At 40.0% G+C, this 21,990-nt stretch overlaps 1 protein-coding gene across 1 annotated transcript in view; it reads left to right on the top strand.

Annotated features, from left to right (window-relative positions):
• Window positions 1–21,990, top strand: part of TG (thyroglobulin) — a 156,433-nt gene that overhangs the window by 61,027 nt on the left and 73,416 nt on the right. The window contains exons 34-38 of the mRNA XM_086466043.1: window positions 950–1,093; window positions 3,797–3,862; window positions 15,466–15,600; window positions 16,717–16,881; window positions 18,728–18,950. Coding sequence (XP_086322169.1) covers window positions 950–1,093; window positions 3,797–3,862; window positions 15,466–15,600; window positions 16,717–16,881; window positions 18,728–18,950 — 733 coding nt within the window. The remainder of the gene's footprint in view (window positions 1–949; window positions 1,094–3,796; window positions 3,863–15,465; window positions 15,601–16,716; window positions 16,882–18,727; window positions 18,951–21,990) is intronic.

Below are 21,990 nucleotides of genomic sequence, written 5' to 3'. Positions count from 1 at the left end.
ATTGTTTTTAATATTTTATTCCAAACTTAGATTTACGGCACTAAAATGGCCAGCCTTGTTTTCGGAAGTGTCATGTGCTAATCAGTTCTCCCTGAGGTCATTAGGATGTGCTGGTTTTACAACATTGGGAACACTTCATAAATAGATGTTTTTAATTCTCTTTTCTGTTGAGCAGACAAAATTTTCACTCAGTCAAAAATAAGTAGCTTGGAAAATTAATCCAGTGTATTACTGTGCAAATCAAAAATAGTCAGCAGTGTTCATACCTCCATGTGACCATGTGAAATTTGAAGCGTTAACTGAACATGACTATGAGATTCTTTAAATAGTTCTAAAATAAATCAAGGATTTTAAAGCACTAAATATGCAAAACCCCTACTTCTTAGTTTATCTGATTAATATTTATTATCTATGGCATTTCAGACATTGAGTTCTGGCATTCATATACTCAAGAGAACTTTTGGTAGGGATTTTAACATGAGCTAGGATAAATCTTCAGTAAAACTACTAGCTGTGTTTTAAACTCTCTTTTTCGTGTACAGAATATTTACACTTTAGGTCTCCGAAAGGCAGAATTTTTATCTTGATGTAAATAGGGGCTGTGTTTCATGCATGCAATTTTTAATTTCCAGGACTGCATTAACCAGAAAGGGCTGCTTGCTCAAATAAGAGGTCCTAGTCTTTGCTCGGTGGAAATATTCAGTGACCTTACAGGATTATAACGTTTGTACCCACCTTCACTCACATTGCATTTATTGTGATTTTTTGATGCTATTTTCAACTATAGTAAAACTTGGGCCGTTTTAGGTGTTTCCCACCTTTGATTTCTAAGTCAGTGGAATTCCTTTTAACACTCAGTGAAACCATGCTGTATACACTTTCCTCAAAGTACTCTCTAGAAGAGGAATGTTTTCCTCATCGTTTCTATAGCTGTGTGTTTCCCTGGCAGGTGGAAAGATTGTGTGCCTGACTCTGAACAGCCTAGGAATCCAGATGTGTGCTGAGGAAAGAAGAAGTGCTTGGCACGTTTCAAATTGTAGTTCACCAGATGCTGAATTCAGAATACACCCATTTGGCTGGTATCAAAAACCTGGTAAGTGATGCAGGGCATACGGCTTTTCCAACTGGTTTCTGCACACTGAAGCTTATTATTTAGCTTCAACACAGAGAAGCTTCAACTTTCAGATGGAGGACCCATTAGCAAGGATTGCAACTAGACAAGACAGACAAATATGTGCAAGGGAAAGAAAAGTGCAATTTAATCTCCATTTTAATAGAAAAGGAATAGAAATACCTTAAAGAGGTATAATTTAGTTTCTTAGCATGTCTAGGGGACTTGCAGCCGGTGTCTTAATCCAAAAATGTTTTGTCCCACTGCACGATCCTGGTCAGGACATCATTCTTTGTTTCTCGCTGCTTGGCTTATGGTTTAACAGTGTGTGTGAATGCATAACTTCAAAAGCTTTGGTTTTGTTATGGAATTTAAAATTAACTTTTGGCTGTTTTGATAAAGGGCCAAGACCAAATTCCAAGGTAGCATTGTATTCTTCAAGCAGTAAGAAGCCATCACGTGTTTAAACAGAAGAGAAGTTATGAGAGGTTAGGCTATTTTCTCAAGAGGAATCAAAACCAGATCTAGTCGAAGTGAACTTTCCATAACAAAACAAAAGACTCCATTACTTGGAAAGATTTCAATGAGTTTGTAATTTGTCACATTCCTCATATGTGGCTCTAGTTGTACTTTGTTAAGCTTTTATTTAGCGTAACTGAAACAATAATGACAATGAGCACCTGTCTGACTGTATCCCCCTTTATGGGAGGATAGCCTGTTACTGAGTCTAAAAGCGCGTGACCTTGTTGAGCACCACTGAGAGCACTGAGGCCCCACGGGGGCAAGTCTGACGATGTTGACAGAATCAGGAGGGGAAAAAATGAATAATGTGTGCTATTCCTTGTTTTAAACTCCCTTGGTTCTTGCAGAGCAGAGAAGGACTGATACCTGAGTAGTGAGGGGTGACGTGAAGTCTAGGTATATACTGTCCAGTGCATTGGTATAAATATAATCCAGTTACAGTTGTGTAAAGCTAAATTAAATATCCTGGCAATACACTGCATTTTACAGTGTTGGCAAACGTAAAGAAAACCCTCATTCACACTAGAAGTATCTGAAATGTGAACTTGATCCTGAGCTTTTCCAAGTCCTATGCTGGCACTCTGCCCACTAGACCATCCGTTTCCTCCCCCGGTGGGGTAATCCTTGTTAAAGAGGAGACACAGCATGGAGTTGAGGGGGCACCACAGAAGCTTATAGTTTCCCCGATCCTCAGTGTGGGTTTGGGGACGGATGAGCTGAGAGTCTAGCACTGAGAGGAAGGGAAAAACGGGGCTGACAAAGTAGGCAACGGCAGGGGAAGCTGAGAAGCAGCCAGGGGTAAGAATGAAGAATGGTTGAAAGGCGAAGTGAAGAGGAGATGGCGGAGGTGTAGAGACACTTCCACGTCTTGGGATCGTTTTTTCTCACATTGACGAAGAACCAACTGAAAATAAAGTATGTTGCTCACTTCACAGACAGAGGGATGATGAAGAGGAGCCTGGGGTGTATGTAATGGGGGGAGTGTTAGGAGAGATCGTGACATTTCCTTATGTAGTGGGGAAGCTTCAGATGTGTTTCCATCATAACACAGCAAGGCACAGATGTTTATGCAAATGGAGATATTTGCAGACAAAAATTTGTATCAGTTGTGCTGCTGTGTTGGGGGTCCAGGAACCAGGAAGAGGAACAAGAAAGCTCTGTGGCTAAAAAGGAAAATGAGTGAAATCTGAAAGAGGAATTTACCATAGGCAGTGGGATGCTAGGATGAAGCAGGGTCTTTGGTTTTAGTCCACAGTCTTGTTGTAGGAAGGTACTTTTGTCTCCACATTTCGTAGTATGTAACGTTGATGTGGGAGCTGTTTGCCCACGTCGCTCCGCTCATTAGCTATTTGGCTCTGTATGTACAGTCATGGTTGCAGCTCAGTCAGTGAGGAACATCTAGTAGTATTTTAAAGAGGGTCCTGGCTAGCCCCAAGTCTTCACTCCTGTCAACTGAATGGTAAAACCCCTGAGTTTTTAGAAATACCTATTAGTTCCACGCATGGGCAGTACAAAGTGGAAGAAACAAACAGAAGATCTAATCTGTCTTCAGCTTCTGTATGGATGGTAATTTACTTGCTCTTAGATAATTTGTGATTTGATTAGCTGGAATATTTTACAAAATATAAATGCACAGGGGAAACTTCTTCCTTGTTATTTAAAAATTACAAAATGTTTAAGGGAAATATTAGCAAATGAGAAGTTTATGTGTGGAAAATATGAATGATTATTTGAATTTTAATTTGGAAAGTTTCCTGCTGGGAACTGACTTGTGCTGAATTCTTGTTTTGAGAAATTCCGGTTTGCTAATCAGAAAGCAAAGAAAATCTCAGGTCTCTTGTGATGCAGAAAACGAAATACAGAGAGGAGCACGGACTACTAAAACACAGGACTACTAAAACGAGTCTTTCATAAATAACTGTATTTTAAAGGGTTTTTGTAGGAATATTTGTAAATACGGAAATTTAAGGAAGTCTGGTTTCACGTATGAGCTCTAAAGGATTAGATAGCAAATCAGCCTCACATCCTTACTCTTGGTGTTTGTGGTGAGAACGTGAAACATTTAGATCCCAGAAGTAATGCTGGAAATATTGAGGTGTTGAATGCATCTTAAATCTTCCAAGTATAATTGTTTTCAAATGTTTTGGTTTTTTCTGCTTTCAGCTGACTTGAAGAACACCATGCCTAACCTCTGTCTGCCTGTTAGTTTACCTCTCAGGCCAGAAAGTGGTAAGTATATTCATGTATTAATAAAAAAAAAATAAAAGGAAAGAACCTCTATTTTGTACGTGTTGCTAAAAGATCGCACTATAATGAAATGGTTGTGTTCCCCGTGAGTTTACTCATTCAGCTGCTTACTCATTCAGTTGTTCACTCATTTTTATTACTGGTATATCATTTAAACAGAAGAATTGTCATCCACAATGCTAGCCCAGTACCTCTCAAACTCACTGCCACAAAAAGTCACTGGGGCAAAATGTTTGGCAGGATTGATGAAGAAATTTTTCATTTGTAAGTGTGGATGTCGCATCACTTTCAGTGGATGTAACTTCATATTTTAGTGCCGTGACCAATGAATAGAAGCTCTGGAAAGGGTAGCTCCCTTTCTTCTAGCATCTGGTGCTTGCCAGGATGGCAAGGGATGTCAGGTTACACAAATCAACAGCATTTGCTGCCAGTAATACTGAATGCGGGGAGTGACAATGAGTTTTCAAATAGATACAAACAATTTCATTAGAGATGCAAAGTCCAATTTAGCAAATCTATTTTTCCCCAAAAAACATGATGATGAAAGAGACAAATCCTTCAGAAATTAATGCAGGTTTATACTGCTTTATAATTGGTGGTACAGAGAAGGATAAACTGTACTGCCTTTAGTTCTTGTTTGTTGTTTCCTGGAAGGATGGGAATATTACCCCAAAGGTTGTTCAGAATTGGATCGCAATAAATGTAGTATTTGAGCTGTATTTTGGGTCCCACTTTTGAAGAGATGCTGTAACTTGCTGTGACACCATCTTTTCTGTATCAGGAAGAAAATTTGTTTCCGTCTTGCAGTGAATGAATCTTACGGTACTCGTGTTATTTTAAAAGTGGGTGGATCCTCTTCTTAAATGAAACTTAATTTCTGTCTTTCAGGGCTTTGTGTCTGTTGCCCCCTAAAAATATATGCAAATTGTCAACAGCTACAGGCTTCCCTGGTGTGTCCTTTCCAGAAATACACAGCATATCTGCTAAATGTTGTGTGTAACGGAAAGGAAACGGGTCGATTAGTCATTAGATAACTCAATTCAACCCTCAGGTTAGACTAAAATTGAAAAGTCTCATCCATTTCTGCCCTTGGTCTGAACAAATTTTTAAATGTTTTTGTCTGTCTTTCCTTAAACCATATGCAACTGAGCTTGCAGGAAATGGTTAATATTTGTAAAGAATTTTCAATTTTGAGTTCAGAATTTATTATTAACTGTTTTATCATCGTATCTATGACCACCAGTCATGATCGTGTTTAGACTATTTTTATTTACTAGTAGAACTTGTGCCTTATAAATGATCGTGTTAATATAATAGAAGGAAAACTCCTATCTTTATAGATGAGCAGAAATAATTTTTGTGTATAATGCTTTGAGGAGCCAGTGGGGTAATATTTAGATTGGGCAATTCAACTCTTTTCCAAACTGGTTTTCCCATGGGATGTAGAAAACCGCTTTACTAAAGCTTTCTTCCTCCCAGTGTGAAGCTTAGTAGTAATTTTGTCATTTTCCTTTTATGTTTTTCTTGCTTTTTTAAATCTAGAAAAATAGTGGCCTAAGCAGCATTTAAGGAAATTAGGCCTTTCTGTCTGTCATTTGCTTTCTACTCTAAAGACTGTCCAGAACTTTGCCACAGCAAGTGAAGTGCTCATCTTATCCTTAGTAACAATCATGATCTATCAATCACACCCATTTCCAGGTCATCTTTGCAAATGCAGAGCGACTAGGGATGTCTCTGGTTTGCAAAGATCTGGCTAACCCCCTAAGCAAGCAGAACCTCCCATGAAGAGGCAGGATTCTGGATTAAAGCTGTTATCCCAAAGACAGCAGTCGGGAGAAGTCACTGAATTACAAGGAGCACAGCTAACCTGGAAGTCAAATTAGCACTAGTATCCTGTTCTCTTGGGTCTCTTGACACCAGTGTGTGCAACAACGCATTCAAAATGCAGCTGGGCACCAGCTGTCCTTCTTGTGTTCTGCCTCACTTGGATAGTAAAAGTACCAGCCTGGTTATTTAGGTGAGATTGCTGTCTGTGTCGCCTTGTCAGATGTTTTGGAAAATTTTCAAAAATATTGTTTCCAAACTCTTTAAGATTATATATGTTATATTAATATAAGCTATAGAAGATAAAAGGTTTTAGAGTTGGGCGTCGTAGAAAAGCTAGCAGTGACTGAATTTGCTACACTGGGGGGGGAAAAAAAGTACTGTGAACCTTTGTGTGGTACCAGAAGGTGCGTGTGAGAAAATGTCACTATTTAAAGGGCACTGTCATGTGTGTGTGTATGTGCATGTAAGCATATATATATATATTAAAAAAAAAAAAAAAAAAATATATATATAGATAGATGTCAAACTTTCCAACAAAAGATTAGAAAGATACTTAAATTTGAATACTTTGCCAGAAGGCTCTGTGAAATAGTGAAGTTGATGTTATGTCCAATCTAGAGTTTGAGTTTGCCGAAGCACAATTAAGGCCTGTACTTCAGTAGATGGTTAATGTATTTGCCTTGTTTTCTACTTGGCCAATTTGCAACGCTCAGGACGGAGTGCCCAGCACTTTGCTTCCTCCCATTTGCGTCCAGGGTGCTCGCTCCATTCCAAGTCTGTGATGTTTCCAGCCTTGATATGTGGTGAAGAAACCCAGATGAGCAGACTTATTTTCAGTCTTGTGGAAAGTAGATGCCTTGCCTATCTTACTCATTGTTCTTCTTGATAGAGAAGGTAGAGGCATGTAGAACCATAAAACAATAGAAAAAGCCTCAACAAGAAGGGTTTCTGGAAGTACACGGGCAGCAAAAGGAAGGGTAGGGAAAATGTGAGTCTGCTGCTCAGTGGATGAGGATCAGGTTAGAGAGCAAGCTGGATGTACAAACCCATGAGGCTTGATAGGATGCACCCATGAGTGCAGAGAAAGATGGTTGATGTCATTGTGAGGTCACTCTCAATTACTTCTGAAAGTCCCTGGTGAATGGGAGGGAAGCAAATGTCACCCATGTCTTCAAGGAGGGTGAGAAAGAGGATCCAGGGCACTATAGGCTGGTCACCTTGGTCCCTGGAAAGGTAATAGAGCAACTGATCCTGCAAACCATTTCCAGACATGTGACGAACAAGAAGGTGATTTGGAGTAGTCAGCATGGATTTATGAAGGGCAAAATCATATCTGATCAACAAGATAGTCTTCTACAATCAAGTGACTGTCGAAGTGGATGAGGGGAGGGCAGTGTATGTTGTTTATCTTGACTTCAGAAAGGCTGTAGGCACTATGTCACGTAACTTCCTCACAGAAACTGAAATAAGGTCTAGATAAATCAAAAGTGAGGTGGACTAAGTGCTGACTGAACTACTGGGCACAGAGTTGTGATCCAGCTGGAGGTCAGTCATGGGTCTACCCCTAGAGTTGATACTGCGGCTAAAACTGTTTAATATCTTGAAAAATGACCTGGACAATGAGACAGAATGCACTTGCAGTGAGTTTGCAGATGATAAAAGGATGGGAGGAGTGGTTGACAGACCAGATGAGTGTGGTGCCATTCAGAGGGACCTCAACAGGCTGGAGAAATGGATAGACGAATATTTGATCAAGCTATCTTCCATGAAGTGGTCTTTCAGCTCTGTCTGAAAACTGTCTAGGACCTTCCCCTCTCAGTTGTATGGAGAAAATGTTTGAACAGTCAGCCTTCTGAGAAAATAGGTATTCCCTCTCATGTTCACACATGCTTCAGCTTTTCTAGTTCAAATTAAGAGGACTTTTGGCTCCTTTGCTGTCTTTCCTTAGTTGGTCAGGAGAGCAAAATTTGCAAGCTGAGGTAACATCTTACATTAGCTGGTTTATGTAGTTATAAGAAGCTGCATTTTGAGGAATCCTTGACATCCTGCAGGAGGCCAGATTGTTAAAGACCAGCTTCTCAGTCTCTACACTTATGGAAGAATATAACTTCAGATTTGAGCATCTCTGAAGAGCCAGTAGAATCTACCCTGGAGATGTTGAAGTGCCATTCTTTAATTTAAAAAGCTGTCAAGATTCTCTGTTTTCTCCCTGAATAAGCTGGAGAGCACTCCATAAAAGAAAATTTATGGCCCCCAAACCATTTTTTTTGTCCATTTGTTCTGCAATGAAGCCAGCTCTCCCAGAGTTAGATCGTCTTTCTTTGGACTGTCACCAGGTCTTAATTTGTCCCACTTTCTGTGCTGTTTAAACTCAGACTCTCGCTGGTTTTTAGTTCTGTTTTGTCTTTTTAAAGCTTGCATATACAGTCTTGAACTGCCCAAAGTCAGCAAGAGACAGCTAGAATGATTTAATTTATCCTAGTATCTGCCTGAAGGCAGAAATCCTTGAGCCAAGGAGCTGTAAGGCACTGTTCAGCCCTGGTAGTTCCACCATACACAAAGGGGAGTTCTGTTGCAGTCACTGCAGGTTTAAAAGATGAAAATTTGAGACCAAATTCTTTTGTCTCACCCAAATAATTTACTGGAGTTTCCTTCACTGAAACTCTCCCTAAATAAAGTGAGCAAAACCATGTATTTGTTTTCCTTCTGTTCGCCAGTCTGGACTTTTGAAGATGTTTATGAGCAGTAATTTTCATGAAACCTCTAGACCTTTGAATCTGCAATGGAAAAAATAATTTTCAATAGCAGCTTCTTTTCAGGCCCTGTCGTAGAGCAGCCTGCAGCCACTAGGGAGATGCAAAAAAATCGCTTCCCTGTGTGAGGCTAACCTCAGGAGAGACACAGCAAGAGGGAAGGCTTGAGGTTCTTCCCGTTCTTTGCCTTGTACCAAATTCTTCACCCAGCAGCCCGTTGTAGCCCTGTGATTCCTCTTGACAGCTTGAGGCTCATGTTTGCTTTCAGCAGGTTACTTCCCCTACAGGCAGCACTTCTAGGCATTTCTAACACTCATTAGATACACCATTAGCCTGCAAAAAAAAGGGGAATTAAGTGCCCTGTAGTGCCTGCAGGTCACTGCTGCCTGGCAGGAGGGAGGTGAGGTGCACACTGTCTTTTACCTGAATTCTTACTGCTTTGTTATTGCTTCAACGTGTTTTGCCTATTTATGTTCTTGCAATACCCTTTCTGACACAAGGTTAAATTGTCTAAGCCATCTTCATCACTAACCTGTAGTGCGTTTAACTGAATGTGTTGGTTTTGTCTTTAACTGAATGAATGCTTTTGTCTTCTGTATATCTGTCACATGGAGCAGAGCATGCTCCTGCTGGTCTGTTGTGATTTCCACATAGTTTCTGTTATCTGAGAAATAATGCTTGAAAAAGAGATAGTCTGAACAGACTGGGGAAGTCCAACTTGTTACATTTGGAGCATTTTTTTTTCCCCTTGAAGAAGTTAATGTGCTGTGATGACATTGAGTATGGAACCATCTGTGGCGAGTTTCAGGTATGATCTGTGACCTTTAATGATGGGAGGACAGCTGTTATTTTAAGACTGCCTGTGCTGAAAATGCTAATATGTCAGGCTGCAGTCTTGGTTTACTTATGCTGGTATTTAAATAACAGCTCTGCTGAGCTGTGTGAATGTGGAGGAATGTTATGTAAAAGAGAAAACAGTCAGGTCTCATAATTAGGTTTGAGATGGAAATTTCTGCAGCCAGCTGCAAGTTAGGGGGAGATAAGAAAAGTTTTTTTTTTTTATGAGAAATCATGTATTGTTATATTACAGTTGTATAATGCTTTTATTCAAACAGTTTATGCACAGGGGTTTGAGCTATGGAAGTTTTTATGTCTTTACAGTTAAGACTGAAAGAAGCAAACCAATCTATGAAACGTGTTACCTGGCTTTTTAGAAGGAATACTTGTGTTGAAAGCAAACTGGAGAGCCTGAAACAATTCCTGTGCATGTGGAAGGGAGAAGTGACACTGATATCTAACTTCTGCTTTTGTGCTGTGACATTTATGAATTGTATACGGTAATTACCCAAACTTTAATAAGCATTTGTGTCTTCAGGTTCCTCAGTTTTAGATAGGATATGGTCATCTAGCTTAGATTTTGCAACGGCTATAAGACAATGGCCCTTAAATGGTGATTTAAGGTAAATGGTGATTTAAGTTAAATGATGATTTAAATCCCCATACGATTTGTAATCATTCCCTTGATACAGGACTGAGCAGTGGCTACAGGATTTTCCGACGTGGGAATAAATTTCCCATTGCGCTGTCTCAGCACATGGGGTATTTCCATTCTCAACAGAGACACTGATGGTAGTGTAGGCTCTGATGTAGCTGACTTTGGTGATTAATAGTATCATTTGTCTTCCTGAGTGTATATCAGAGAGATGTTTGCTGTGAAGCAAAGGCAGCCTTTTTTTACCCATCCTCAGGAACGGATCTGCCATGCCCCCATACAGCATATTGGACCTCTGGTGTAGCGTTACTCTGTCTCTGGTCTTAAGTTTGATTTTTATTCTGTTTGTAAATGTAGGATTTTAGCCTCTTAAAACCAGCTTGTTTGAAACCTGGATAAATATCTGGTACATTTTTAGTATCCTATTACTACAGAATTTACTATAACTGACACTACTGAAGGAGGCAGAAAGCTTGCATTTGACGTGAGCATAGCAAGATTGCTCACTGCTAAAGGCCATAAATAACACATTTGTTAGTTTGAGACATGTTTGTCTGAGGTGTGATTATAGTTATTATGCAGCAGTTTTAAGAAAATGGCTCAGTTTGAATTATTCAGGTCTCAGTGGATCGACAAAAGTGAGAAGCAACTATATTTTACTAAGAATATATTTTCTGCACACCCACTCTGAGTTGATTTGCTGGTATTGGAGACTGTTGGTATACAGACAGGTTAGCAGTCTTCATTGGGAAATACCCTCTGAACGCTAGGAATATAAAGCACTGAGTTCAGTCTGTAAGCATGTTTGAGTCAGACCTATTAAATATGGCTCACAGATTTCAGAATTAAGATCAGAATTTCTCTTTCAAACATAAATTAGGCATACTGAACCCAGAGATCTGATTTATATACCTCTTTAACCTCATGGTAACCTCATCTGATTTATGTACCTCCTCAACTTCATGAGTTTTCTTCTAAATTTAACTTGTTATTTTATTGCACTTCTGTATCTCTGTTTCCTTATATCAAATGTCAAATTTTCCAGCAAACTCAGAACTGACCCCTCTTTGCTTCCACTGAGGTCAGTGACGAAACTTTTCTTGACTTTATGAAAAGGATTTTGTAATGTCATTGCCTGTGAAAGTGGGAGGCTGAACTTTGCGCCCTCAGGAAATCTATTGCAGTCTTGTGATCTTATGACTTGAGTGGGAACAGGGTAAGGCTAGTGTGAGTCCTTTTGCAAATCCAGTCTTAAACCTTGCCTGCCCAAACAAGAACATCTGGAAGAGAAAGGCTCTCCGTATGGGACATCTATAATTTTGCAATAAAAGGTACAGGGCTGGCTGGATTCAGAGTGCTATAATTATCCAATCAAAGCATTTGCCAGAATGTGGTTTGGAAGGTCAGAGCTTAACCTATATATAAACCAGAAATGTCTTCCAGCCCATCAGGTGCACCATGCGTTTTCAGTAAAGCAGTGCCAGTTTGTAGCTGTGTGCCTTGTGAGAGCAGTTTTAGAGAAGGCAAGTGTAGATCAGCCATGGAAAGTTCCGTTTTGCCCACGCGATGAAGTGGGTGTGCAGGGCTGCAGGGATTTTTGGATCTGCTGCCAAAAGGGAAGAAGGAAACAACTAATAGCCAAAATCTCTTGCAGCTCACTGCTGGCTGGCAACGTCCATGCTGGTGCCATGGACAGCTCTGGGTTAAAGAGATTTGCCCTGTCATTAAAATAAGCATTAGTGTTTCTATGTTTTTCTGTATCTGGGGTCGCCTGGGCAGAAGATGGGAAAGAGAGAACTGGAAGAATATAAATTTAATCAGAGATTATGAATGCTTCATCCAGGACAGAGAATGGAAAAAACCCCACAAACCCCAAAACAATGGAAAAAGCAACCCCGTGTGGCTCGTAAGAGGTTGCAAGAGTCACTTCTGTGCAATCCAGGCAAAGAATAAGCAAAACAAAATGTGTTTTAGCTATGAATGTACAATATATGGATGTTTGCATCATGAGTGGTCACTCTTCTGTGCCTACCATGAGCTGCAAAGTGTCCGCTGTGTCTTATATATATTTGAAATGAATGTTATTAACTTGACTCTATCCCACATAAAGGGATAAAATGAAAATCCTTTAATATAGAAGAAGGATGTTTAGCTTGTGATCGAATGTAGGCTACTAATGGCAGTGTGCACTCACAAGCTTAATTTGAGCACCTTCAAAAGATTTTAATAACAGTAAACTAGTAAACCTCAGGGAAATAGACACTGGAGGCCAAATTCAAGTGTTGGAGTTGTAAATCCAAGGAATATATTTTACTTTTGTGGAATTGTTTTGAATGTCTTTCCCGAGAGAGTAGAATTTAGCTTAGCAAGAACGCTTCTGAGTGTTTGACCTGTGGGCGAACGGAGGCATATGAGGATTACGAGACTTGCCCGAGGTCATTCGACGAGTCAGGGAAACTATGGGAAAAGAGTCAGTCTTGTGAAATACCTTCCAAAACCACTGGTGCACCCAGACTTGTTGGCTTACAATGAAACCCAGAAAGGGCTTTTTTTTTTTTGAAAGAACCGCGGCTAGTAATTTGAAGCTTTGTGTCTGAACCTAGAAAGATTATTTGTTCCAGTAGTGGGACCTCAGTTACTAGTACTGTACATAGTGCAAGATGGCAACATTAATCTTATGTAAAAACAAAGTTTAAATTATATTGATAAGAAAAATATTTTCTTGTTCATGTTTTCAGAAAAAAAATAATCAAGAAATCATTGAAAACATAAAGTGACAAAATGTAATCTGGAAAAGTAAGACCTGGGGGACCTAGCAGTGCAGGCAGATAATCTCTGGAGAGCATGTAATAGTTAATTCTCCATCACTTACAGACTTGATTTCTATTTCTAAGTATCTTTCTAAATAAATGCCACAGAATGTCACCCTGGATGCAGAGGCTGAAATTTTCTAACATGGGTCATGCAACAGGTCATATTAGATGGTTTTAAAATAGAGAAACCATTAACCATATGAAAAGCCGTAATTTCCACATGACTAAGCCCACTGTGTTCCTCTAAAATAATTGAATAGTCAGTGCTTAAGGGGAAGAAGAAATTAAGTGCAATGGGTCTGTTGCACAAGTCAGGCTGTGATTGCAGGCTCGTTGGTCCCTTACTAGTTCAGACTCCCTCTGAATATAGTGCTGCTGATGACTTTGTGGCTCTGCCATATCAAGTAAACTTGTGGGCTTTAACATATAACAGTGCAATACCAAATTAACCTTCATTTCTACTTAGCTGGAGACTTTCAGCCTCTAGCTCTTAAGAGAGTTGGTCCCAAATATAACAGAGAAAGTATGATTTTGAAGTGGTGGAAAAGGACCCATGGGACATAGTGCTGCTTTCTTGCCTCTAGTTCACAGGCGTGAACTGGAGGTGGGCTGTTTGGGAGATTATATGGAGTACAATTGTTCAGTTCATCACTCCATCAGACGTTTTCTTCAGGAAGGGTGAGAGCAAAGGAGATAGCACTAGGGTAGGAGCCTTGGCAATGGTGGTAGTACATCAGGTTTTTTCAGCTTGTCCTCTGGGAAATAACCCACGCTCAAGGTTTACACTTCCTTAGGAAGGATTTATCTTGCAAAAGCAAAGACTTTTAGCATCAATGTAGAGCCCTGGGTTATGGCAGTTGCCCTGTGTTGTCATGAATTATTTAGAATAAAATAATTTTGAAATCTAATTTAGTCATTGCTGTTCGCTGCCTGTCTGCTCAAGTAACGATGCAACCAGGCTAGTCTGTGGTTTGTTTTGGGTCTTGGGTTCCCATCAACTGAACAAGTATGTCAACACCAGGGTTTCCAAGTTGCAGGGAGGACATGCCACAGCCCTGATTGTGTGAACCCCAGAGCTCAGCTTCAGATTTGATGGTGAGTGGTATGGTCACAGCTGTCTTTCTGTGAGTGGGGAAGGAAGGAAACTTTGGCTACCTTTGTAAGTCACTCATTTCTTAGAAGACTAAGAGAAATCTTTAATGAAATGAACAGTCACAACTTTTGCATCTGTGTGGTAAATGAGCTCAAGCAACAGGGCAAGATCTGCTCTCTGGGAATAGCAAGGCAACAGCTGACTCAGCTCTGTCCTCGCCCTGCAATTACTTGGAAAAGGTAATGCCAACCTCCTGTTTAGGACTCGGTGGCCACAGCAGGGCCTTTTGCTTTTAAAACATATTAAACTGTTGAAAGGAACTAAAATAATTAAAGGCCCATTCTTTCCCACCCTTCTTTTTTTGACTTCTGTGTGCAAAATTAAAAGCTTGCAGATATTTTTATCTGTTTCTGTATGAGAAAAGAATGTTCGTGGCATTTTTTTTAAATCCACTGTGAGACAGAAGAATAATTCTTGGTGAATACCAGTCAGTATGTATGTGTATATATATGGTCACAAAGCTACATCCACGTGTACATATGTATATGTGAACACACGTTTGTATGTATGTAGTACACATATATATGTACATATTTGTGTATATGTGTATATATACATATGAAATAGAATTAAATCTTAATTACGTAGCAGTTACATGACATTGGAACAGTTCATAGAATTTAATGTAATTCTGTTTATGAAATCAAATTAAGATGATCAAAATAATCCTTGCGACCTTTAAAAAAAAAAATAATCTGTAAATCTGTGAAAATTGCATGTGTTTCTGTGGGAGTTTGGTCGATTGCTTGTACGGGAAGTGAAGACAAAATATAACATTTACAAAAACCGTTGTCTCATTTTCACTCAGTGCACGAGGTCAGGGCTTGCTCTCTGTACGTAGAAGTATGCGGGCAAGAGACAGCTCCATTTCAGCTACTCCCATAAGGTTCCCTGTACAGACAACCCAGACCTCTGACTCATGTAATCAGTGGATTCCTGGGGGTGATTTGTGTCATCCTAAAGCAGATGTCTAAACTGGGATGGAGATATTGTGCAGTAAAACTGTCTGTTCCTCCTGATAGTACAAGGAGGCTAGTCTAATCAATTCTAATGTGGATGACTACCTTGCAGGTGACTGAGGTGAAGCCTACCTTAGGAAACCAGCTCCTGTTTTAGATATAGATGTTGATGTTGTCTGAAGGTGGTGGGAGTGCTCAGTCACGTGCAGGTTCCCCACTTGCTTCCAAGGAGTTAGTGCCTGTACTTACTCTTCTGGAACATGTGTGCAAGCATTGTGATCCATGTACTTTAATGTAATTAGGCCTGTTCAGAAACCTTTTATTTAAATCAGTTGGATTTACCAGCAAACCTGGATGGAGTGCTCCAGATTTACTTCTTTTATTAACTGAATACCTTTGTAAACCTGGTTGTACATGACCTCTGAAAATGGGACTGAACCCTCTAGTCAATCAGATACCTTTGAATATTATATTTCATTTTTTCCCAGTTGATGCAAATGAAGGCGTGCTTTTACTTCTATATTATTTTTCTCTAGAGTTTTTACTGATTCCTCCAGTTATATTATTTTTGTATGGTTTATTTTTCAGAGTATTTGGATATATGGCAACCCTTAAATGTGTCCTCTGTTCTCATGGATTCATCCATCTCAAACTTTGAAGTTGTGCAAGTTAGTAGAGATATATCCAGTGCCTTCTCCACTGCCAGAGACTTTTGTACATCTGGTAAGAAATGGTTATTCATAGCTTTACAGAAAATGCTTGCTTGTGACTCTGAAAAACCAAGAACAGCTCCCCCACCGCCCTGCCCCCTTCTGTTTCAGATACACAGATTTTACTTATTTTTAAAGACTACCCCCATGTTTCTGAATTTGAGAGAAAGGACCTGAAATAGTTTATGTAATGAAAGATACAACAGTCATAAAATGCCATACAGCGATTGTGTAATTTTGACACCTCTTGGGTGCAAAGACCTCTTGCTTCTCCAGGTATTGTACAGCTTGGGGAATGTTGTAGCGAATAATAAAAGGGGTGATGTCATTGTTTTCTAAAGAACAGTTAAGGGAAGCTCACTAAGTGAGACAGATGGTAGAGCCACCTATCATTACCTAAAGACACCTGTAGCTGAGGTGTGTGAGGGCAGCTTAAATGAGAGCTGGGGTGGAGCAGGGGTTGGGCTGTAGTTACAACGAAGGGAACTGCTTTAATATCGGTAGCCTGATGAGACAGCACAGAGTCGTTTAATTTCACATGACTGGCAAATCATCAGTGCTGCAGAGCAGTAGAAATAAGGGAAAATTCTTACCTGCTGCAGACGATGGTCCTTGGAGTGGTCCCACTTTTTGCAGTAGATGGTCCTCACCTTATGAGGTTGACCAGTGTAACTTGTTTTTTCCTTTTCCTGTAACTGTTTAAAGGAGCCTTTCTAAAGGAAAAGTGTTGGATACCCACCTCTGAGTACAAACTGGGATGAGTGACAGGATCATTTTTCTTATTCTGAAACCTTTCCCTGGGATTCCCTGGGGACTGTTTGAATTCAGCTGAGGTCCTCAGTACTTTATTAGAAGATGTTTTTCTCCTAAAGCCTGTGATACCAGTTCTCTTGCTGTATTGCCCCATTTTAAAGCCAATATAACCTTTTGTCCTTTGGCTATTTTGGACACTGGTCTGGGAATCTGAGGGCATTTATATCCCTTTATGCTACTTTAGAGCTACTTCATATCCTTGTTGCTTGACCTGTTGTAAAACCTTTCTTTTAAGCGTCTTGTAACAATGATGTCATACAAAATACTTTGAAAATACGTTTTTACTTGCTCCTTTTTCTCATGTTTCACCTCACAGCTTGTTCAAAGAATCAGTCATGTGCAGTGGTTACACTGGAAATCCAGCCTTCAGCAATAAGATGCCTTTTCTACCCTGATACACAGATATGCACCCATGGCCTGCAAGGGCACAGCTGCCGGGTTTTACTCAAAGAGCCAGCTACGTATATCTATAGGAGACAAGGTAAGAGCAGGTTCAGGCTGTGGAGGAAGGAACTCAACTGTGGTGGCCTGTGCACAATTCTTGTGAATGAAAAAGTGAGGAAAACCTCACTAAACTTAAAGCCATATGGATGTCTCCTAGATAATTGTCCATTGCTGTTTCAGTAGAGTTATAGCCAAGTGGGATGGGAAAAGGTCCCCAAATACATTTTATGAAAGTGCATGAAATCATAGTGTTACCATCTAGTGTTGAAGCAGGTATAATAGAGGAAGTCTAGCCTATGCAAGATGTTTTGGAAAGTGCAGAATGGTAAAAACAAACAAAAAAATAACAATGACAGTCCAGCTCCTTCCTTTTCGTCTGAAGATGATGTTCCTATAAGTTATTCCTTTTAAACTCTGAGAGTAACACAAGGAATGTTGAAAACCCACTGTCAATTGAAAGTCTTAAGGAACATCTCTGGAGAAAACAAGCAAATACAAACAAACCAAAAACCCTAAACTGAGATGAACTAGTATTTTAAAGAAGTGAAAATTATTTAAGGAATAGAAGTTGTGTAGAGAGGTAAAAGTTGTATTGTTTGTCTATATACTTATTTGTAACTGTAAGTATTGGGTTTTTCCCCCCTTGATTTTAAAAGAGACTGCTTTCTTTTCATGTAATATGATTATTTCTTTTATTAGAAGTAATTAGAAACCAGGCAACAATAAGAAAGGAAGAAACATTTCCTTTTCACTGAAATTTTTGTGAATAATTGACAAATGAATTAAAACCTTGTAGGTTCAAACTTGATGAGAGAAAAAGGGGTTTATCCTTTTCAAGTGAAGCAAAATCACAAAGATGTAAGAGCTGAACTTGAGTGTTTGTAGATTTCTGCACAGTTTTGATTTTAGTCTTGTGACTCAGAATTTGGTTCCTGCCTATCGAATATATTGTTTTAGGAGAGAAATAGTATGAAGTATCACTTAGCTCTGTTTTAAAGAAAGACATGGTTGAAAAACCTCTTCTTTGGATAGATAGCAAATAATCCAGATAATTGTATAAAAAAGAAATTTGGATCAAACTATAACCCCCCTAACATTTCATGGTTTTCTGCAAGCAAAAAGATAAATTCAGATACCAATCATGTTTGATCTAAAAGGTAGATACTGGCATAAGTTCTGTGGAAGAAAATGTGAGTATTCGCAATAGACTACACGGCAAGAGATGGTGATGAAGGCCCTCTGGTACCCTACACTCTTGCCCTCTGGTACCTTTCTTTGGCATGTAGAAGGCACAAATATGCCTGACTTAAAGCGAGCACTTGCCCTGGTGATGCCCACTTCAAGAACAGCGGTCCCTACGCAGGACTGTAGGGAATTTGGACATGGGTTGTGCTCATTTCTTCTGTGGAAGCTCTTCTGTCTCACAGGATGAAACAAATACTGGAAAGGGGACTGAAGTGCCAGTCTTTCCTGGTGAGAGCCCAAACAAATGAGCTGTGTGGTTATTTTGCTTTGACTTGCTGTAAATGTTGAAAGGTTTGACATTGTCCTTTTTAGAGAGGGGGGACAAGTCTGAAAATCTCTCACCCTTTTTTTTGTGCAAATGCTCAGATTCGTATTCTAATGTGGTGTCTGATCTAGAAGAAATGTTTGAGTAAGTGTTTGGAAAGTTAAAAGTTCATATCCAGTAGCTAACATCTACCATAGCATGAAGTATGTTATAGGGAGAGAATAACACAAATTTATCTATGCTTTATTTAAAGAAGTTAATTAGACACTTAACAGTTTAAAATTAAGGGAAATGGGATTAATTTTAATTTCTGAAATGGTACTAACTTGAAAAAGTAAACTATTTTTCCTCTATTCCCTCCCACCCCTGACAGATTTATTCCTGCCCATTTCTGAATCGGATTTAACCCCATCTGTGTACATCCCCTCCCATGGAGATCTGCTGGGCAAATCCCAGGTGATCCACATTGGCTCAGAGTGGAGAAATATCAGCCAGTTCCTGGGGATCCCATACGCTGCACCTCCCCTTGCAGAGAGGCGCTTCAGTCCTCCAGAGCCGTTTGCTTGGGTGGAAACCTGGAATGCTACTGTGGCTCGGTAAGAAACTCCTTTGATCATCTGCAGAAGTGCTTGTCCATGCAGGTGTATGAAGGTAGCTGGAGTGATGACCATGATATTCATTGTCCTTTCTTGCAAAAGAACCTATAGGGTACAGATTAATACAAGTCTGGGACTTTGTTTAGCAAAAAGAATGATTTCTCCATCTATATGTTAATGCATGCAAGCACCTCAAGAAAAAAGGCAGATTCCAGTCCATTGCCTTGAATCTGTGCATAACTCCCCACCGGCTGTCTGCTGTCAATCCATTTTCGTTCTCAGTATTTATACAGGTACTTATAATATTTATACAAATATGTTTCACTCCTGCTGAGCCATAAATTTATAGAATATTTAATGAAACAGGAGTGCTTTAACGCTGATGTAACCAGAAGCTGTGGGCCTAATGTAGAAGTTCTCTGCCTAATAGAGTCTGGGAGATCAGGCTGAAGGACCCTTTTCTGTCCCCAAACTGTTAAAAGGCAAATACTTGCTAAATTACTTGGACAGAAGTACAGAAGTTACAAACATTTTAGGTAATGCCTTAAGAGGAAATGAGCGCTAGGAACTAGATTAGCAGATGGGCTGTTCTCCTAAATCCTTATATCTAATGTTTCCCGTTGGCTGTCCCTGGCTCTCCAGGGCTGTCACCATCAGTGAGTATAGGTTGGAGGCATTCTATGGGTAGAGCCTGTGTGTGTATGTTTGTGTTTCATTTAGTCTTATGATATGAGTCTTAATTTTGTTGTGTTGGGGAATCAAAATGACAAATTGTGAATGTGTATTTCTTAATTAAAGAAAAGAAGGTTTGGATGACACCACCTACTATATCTGTGCTATGGAACAGATGTTAGGACAGTGGATTACTTTAAAAAAACTCAAACCACAGCAAATAGAAATGCAGCAACAACAAGAAACAAGATGTGAAAGTGGGGTGTTTTTTACAGGGTCTTTCTCACAGTGCATCTCTGCTCCACATAATAGAAGGCAAACTACAGAGCACATGAAGTCTGCTTGAGTGACCTGTGCTGCACATGTATGCAGGAAGTTGATAGAGGAGAGCTAGTACCCGATCATGTTCCTATCGATAAAAACCAGACTGTTTTGCAGCAGACGTGAGGAGCTGCAAGGGGGAAAAAAAAAAAAAAAAAAGATAGAAACAAGAAGCAGGAGAGTGAAGGTGCAGAACAATAAAAAGGAAAGAGTCTGGTGTAAGGACTCAGTAAACTTTTTGTAGAGGGAGTTGAAGAAATCGGGGCTGAGAGCTGAGGTTTAGCGACCCAAGAGCTTCCAAGACAGCTAATATGGGCCTGAAGTCTACTGAGATTCTGTGTTATCCTTCCAACCATGGCTGGCCATGCAGTACCATTCAATTCCTGGCACTGAGAGTGATCCTCATGTCGTTAGTGAACTACTCGAGCTAGCTGATCTGGCCAAGAGCTTACATGGTTAAGGAAATGAAAGATTTTGCAAGGGAGCAGGGAGGATGACACCCTGTAGGCCTGACATGAATCACCACCTGCTTTGGTGGAAACGCCCTGAGGCTACACATTGAGAGACCTGTGTGGAAGCTATTTGGTCCCTCTGTTACTCAGGATTTGTCTCCAGAGGTTTCTAGCAAAGCCTGTGATGAACCAAGCGAAAAGAGGTGCGGCATTGTCTTGGAAGTTGAAAGAACGTCTGGCCTTTGGTGGTCTTATCCTTCAGGTTGCACCTGAGTTGTGGAGGTGTTAACAGCATAACCACATTAGCTATGCAGCCTCATGTACATTGGAGGGGTCTGGTGGGATGTGGCTTTTTGTTTCCTCAGGTGGACAGTGATGTTAGGTTAGCTCACCCACCATCAGCTCTTTGTGTCTGCAGCCACAGCGTGGTGTCTGCTGGGACTTTGATAAGATCTACCTGCCTCTGTGGTCTGTCTTTGAAGACCTGGTGTTCCAATGAGCAGCCTGGCTGAGATTTTCAAAGCGGTTTAGGGACCTTAGTTAATCTGCTCCTGTCTTCTGAATTCTCAGTGCTTCCTTAGGCCAGTGAAGAACTTGACCATTATATTCTGTTATTCATTTAAGGGTAAAAAATTAAGTCTTTGAGCTTAGCACCATCAAGGTGCACATGGAGGCTCCAAAAGCCCTCACCCTCTGTGTATATAGAAAGCGTTGACAACTATATTTTTTAAGACTCTATATTGGTGTTGCACAATATTTGTATAAAGGAAATTCACATTAGCACAGTGCCTTTAGTGATAGACAAGAAATATTTGTTTGTCAGCCTGGACCTGATAAAAGACTTAAAAAACCCCAAACCAAACAATACCAACCAAAAAACCTGTCCAGCTATTGGAGTCTTCAGCTGCTGGAGGAGCTGTGGACTTGCCTCAGCAGGTGGCAGCCTTTCCCTGAGGTCGGTCCCAGCATGAGGAGGTGCTGGGAACTGGAGGTGTTGGGAACCTTGATGAGTGACAAAAGAAAAATATAGCCATGAGCACTGGTGATGATTCCTGCTGCCCTGTAGAAAGCTGATTAATAGCATTAGACCTGTTGTCTTAGCCAGGTTCCTACCTGGGAATTTGTATTTTGTCTGCCTAAAATGTCTTTAGCAGTTTTGGTTGGAGAGGATGTGCTTCACTACATCAGTGTGAAAGCTGTTGAGTGATATCACCATCCTAGGAACCTCCCTTAGGGAAAGATTTTGTAGAATTGCATTAAAGCTGGTCCTTTTCCTTGTAGTTTTCTATTATATTCTTCACACCTTCAGTGTAAAATTTTACAAGGGCATTAAAAATGATAATTCAGAAATAATTCTCTGCAATATTACTGTCTTTTCCATAGCCTCTTTTGGCTTCTTCCCGAATAACTTGTGAAGCTTTCCCATAACTCATTATGTGTTATAAATATAGCTGTGAAGTTGAAGGAAGTGGTTTCAAAATAGCTTATATCTGAACTGCAAAAATCATCCATTTGATTCTTGTTGTGGAGAGAGCTTGAGCACATGAATCTTATACAGATGATGGCCAGAAAATGATTTTCTGTACATGACAGGC

The sequence above is a fragment of the Leptosomus discolor genome, chromosome 5 (genome assembly GCF_034619465.1).
Source record: "Leptosomus discolor isolate bLepDis1 chromosome 5, bLepDis1.hap2, whole genome shotgun sequence".
Taxonomy (NCBI): domain Eukaryota; kingdom Metazoa; phylum Chordata; class Aves; order Leptosomiformes; family Leptosomidae; genus Leptosomus; species Leptosomus discolor.
This window is presented reverse-complemented; position numbering and strand designations above follow the sequence as displayed.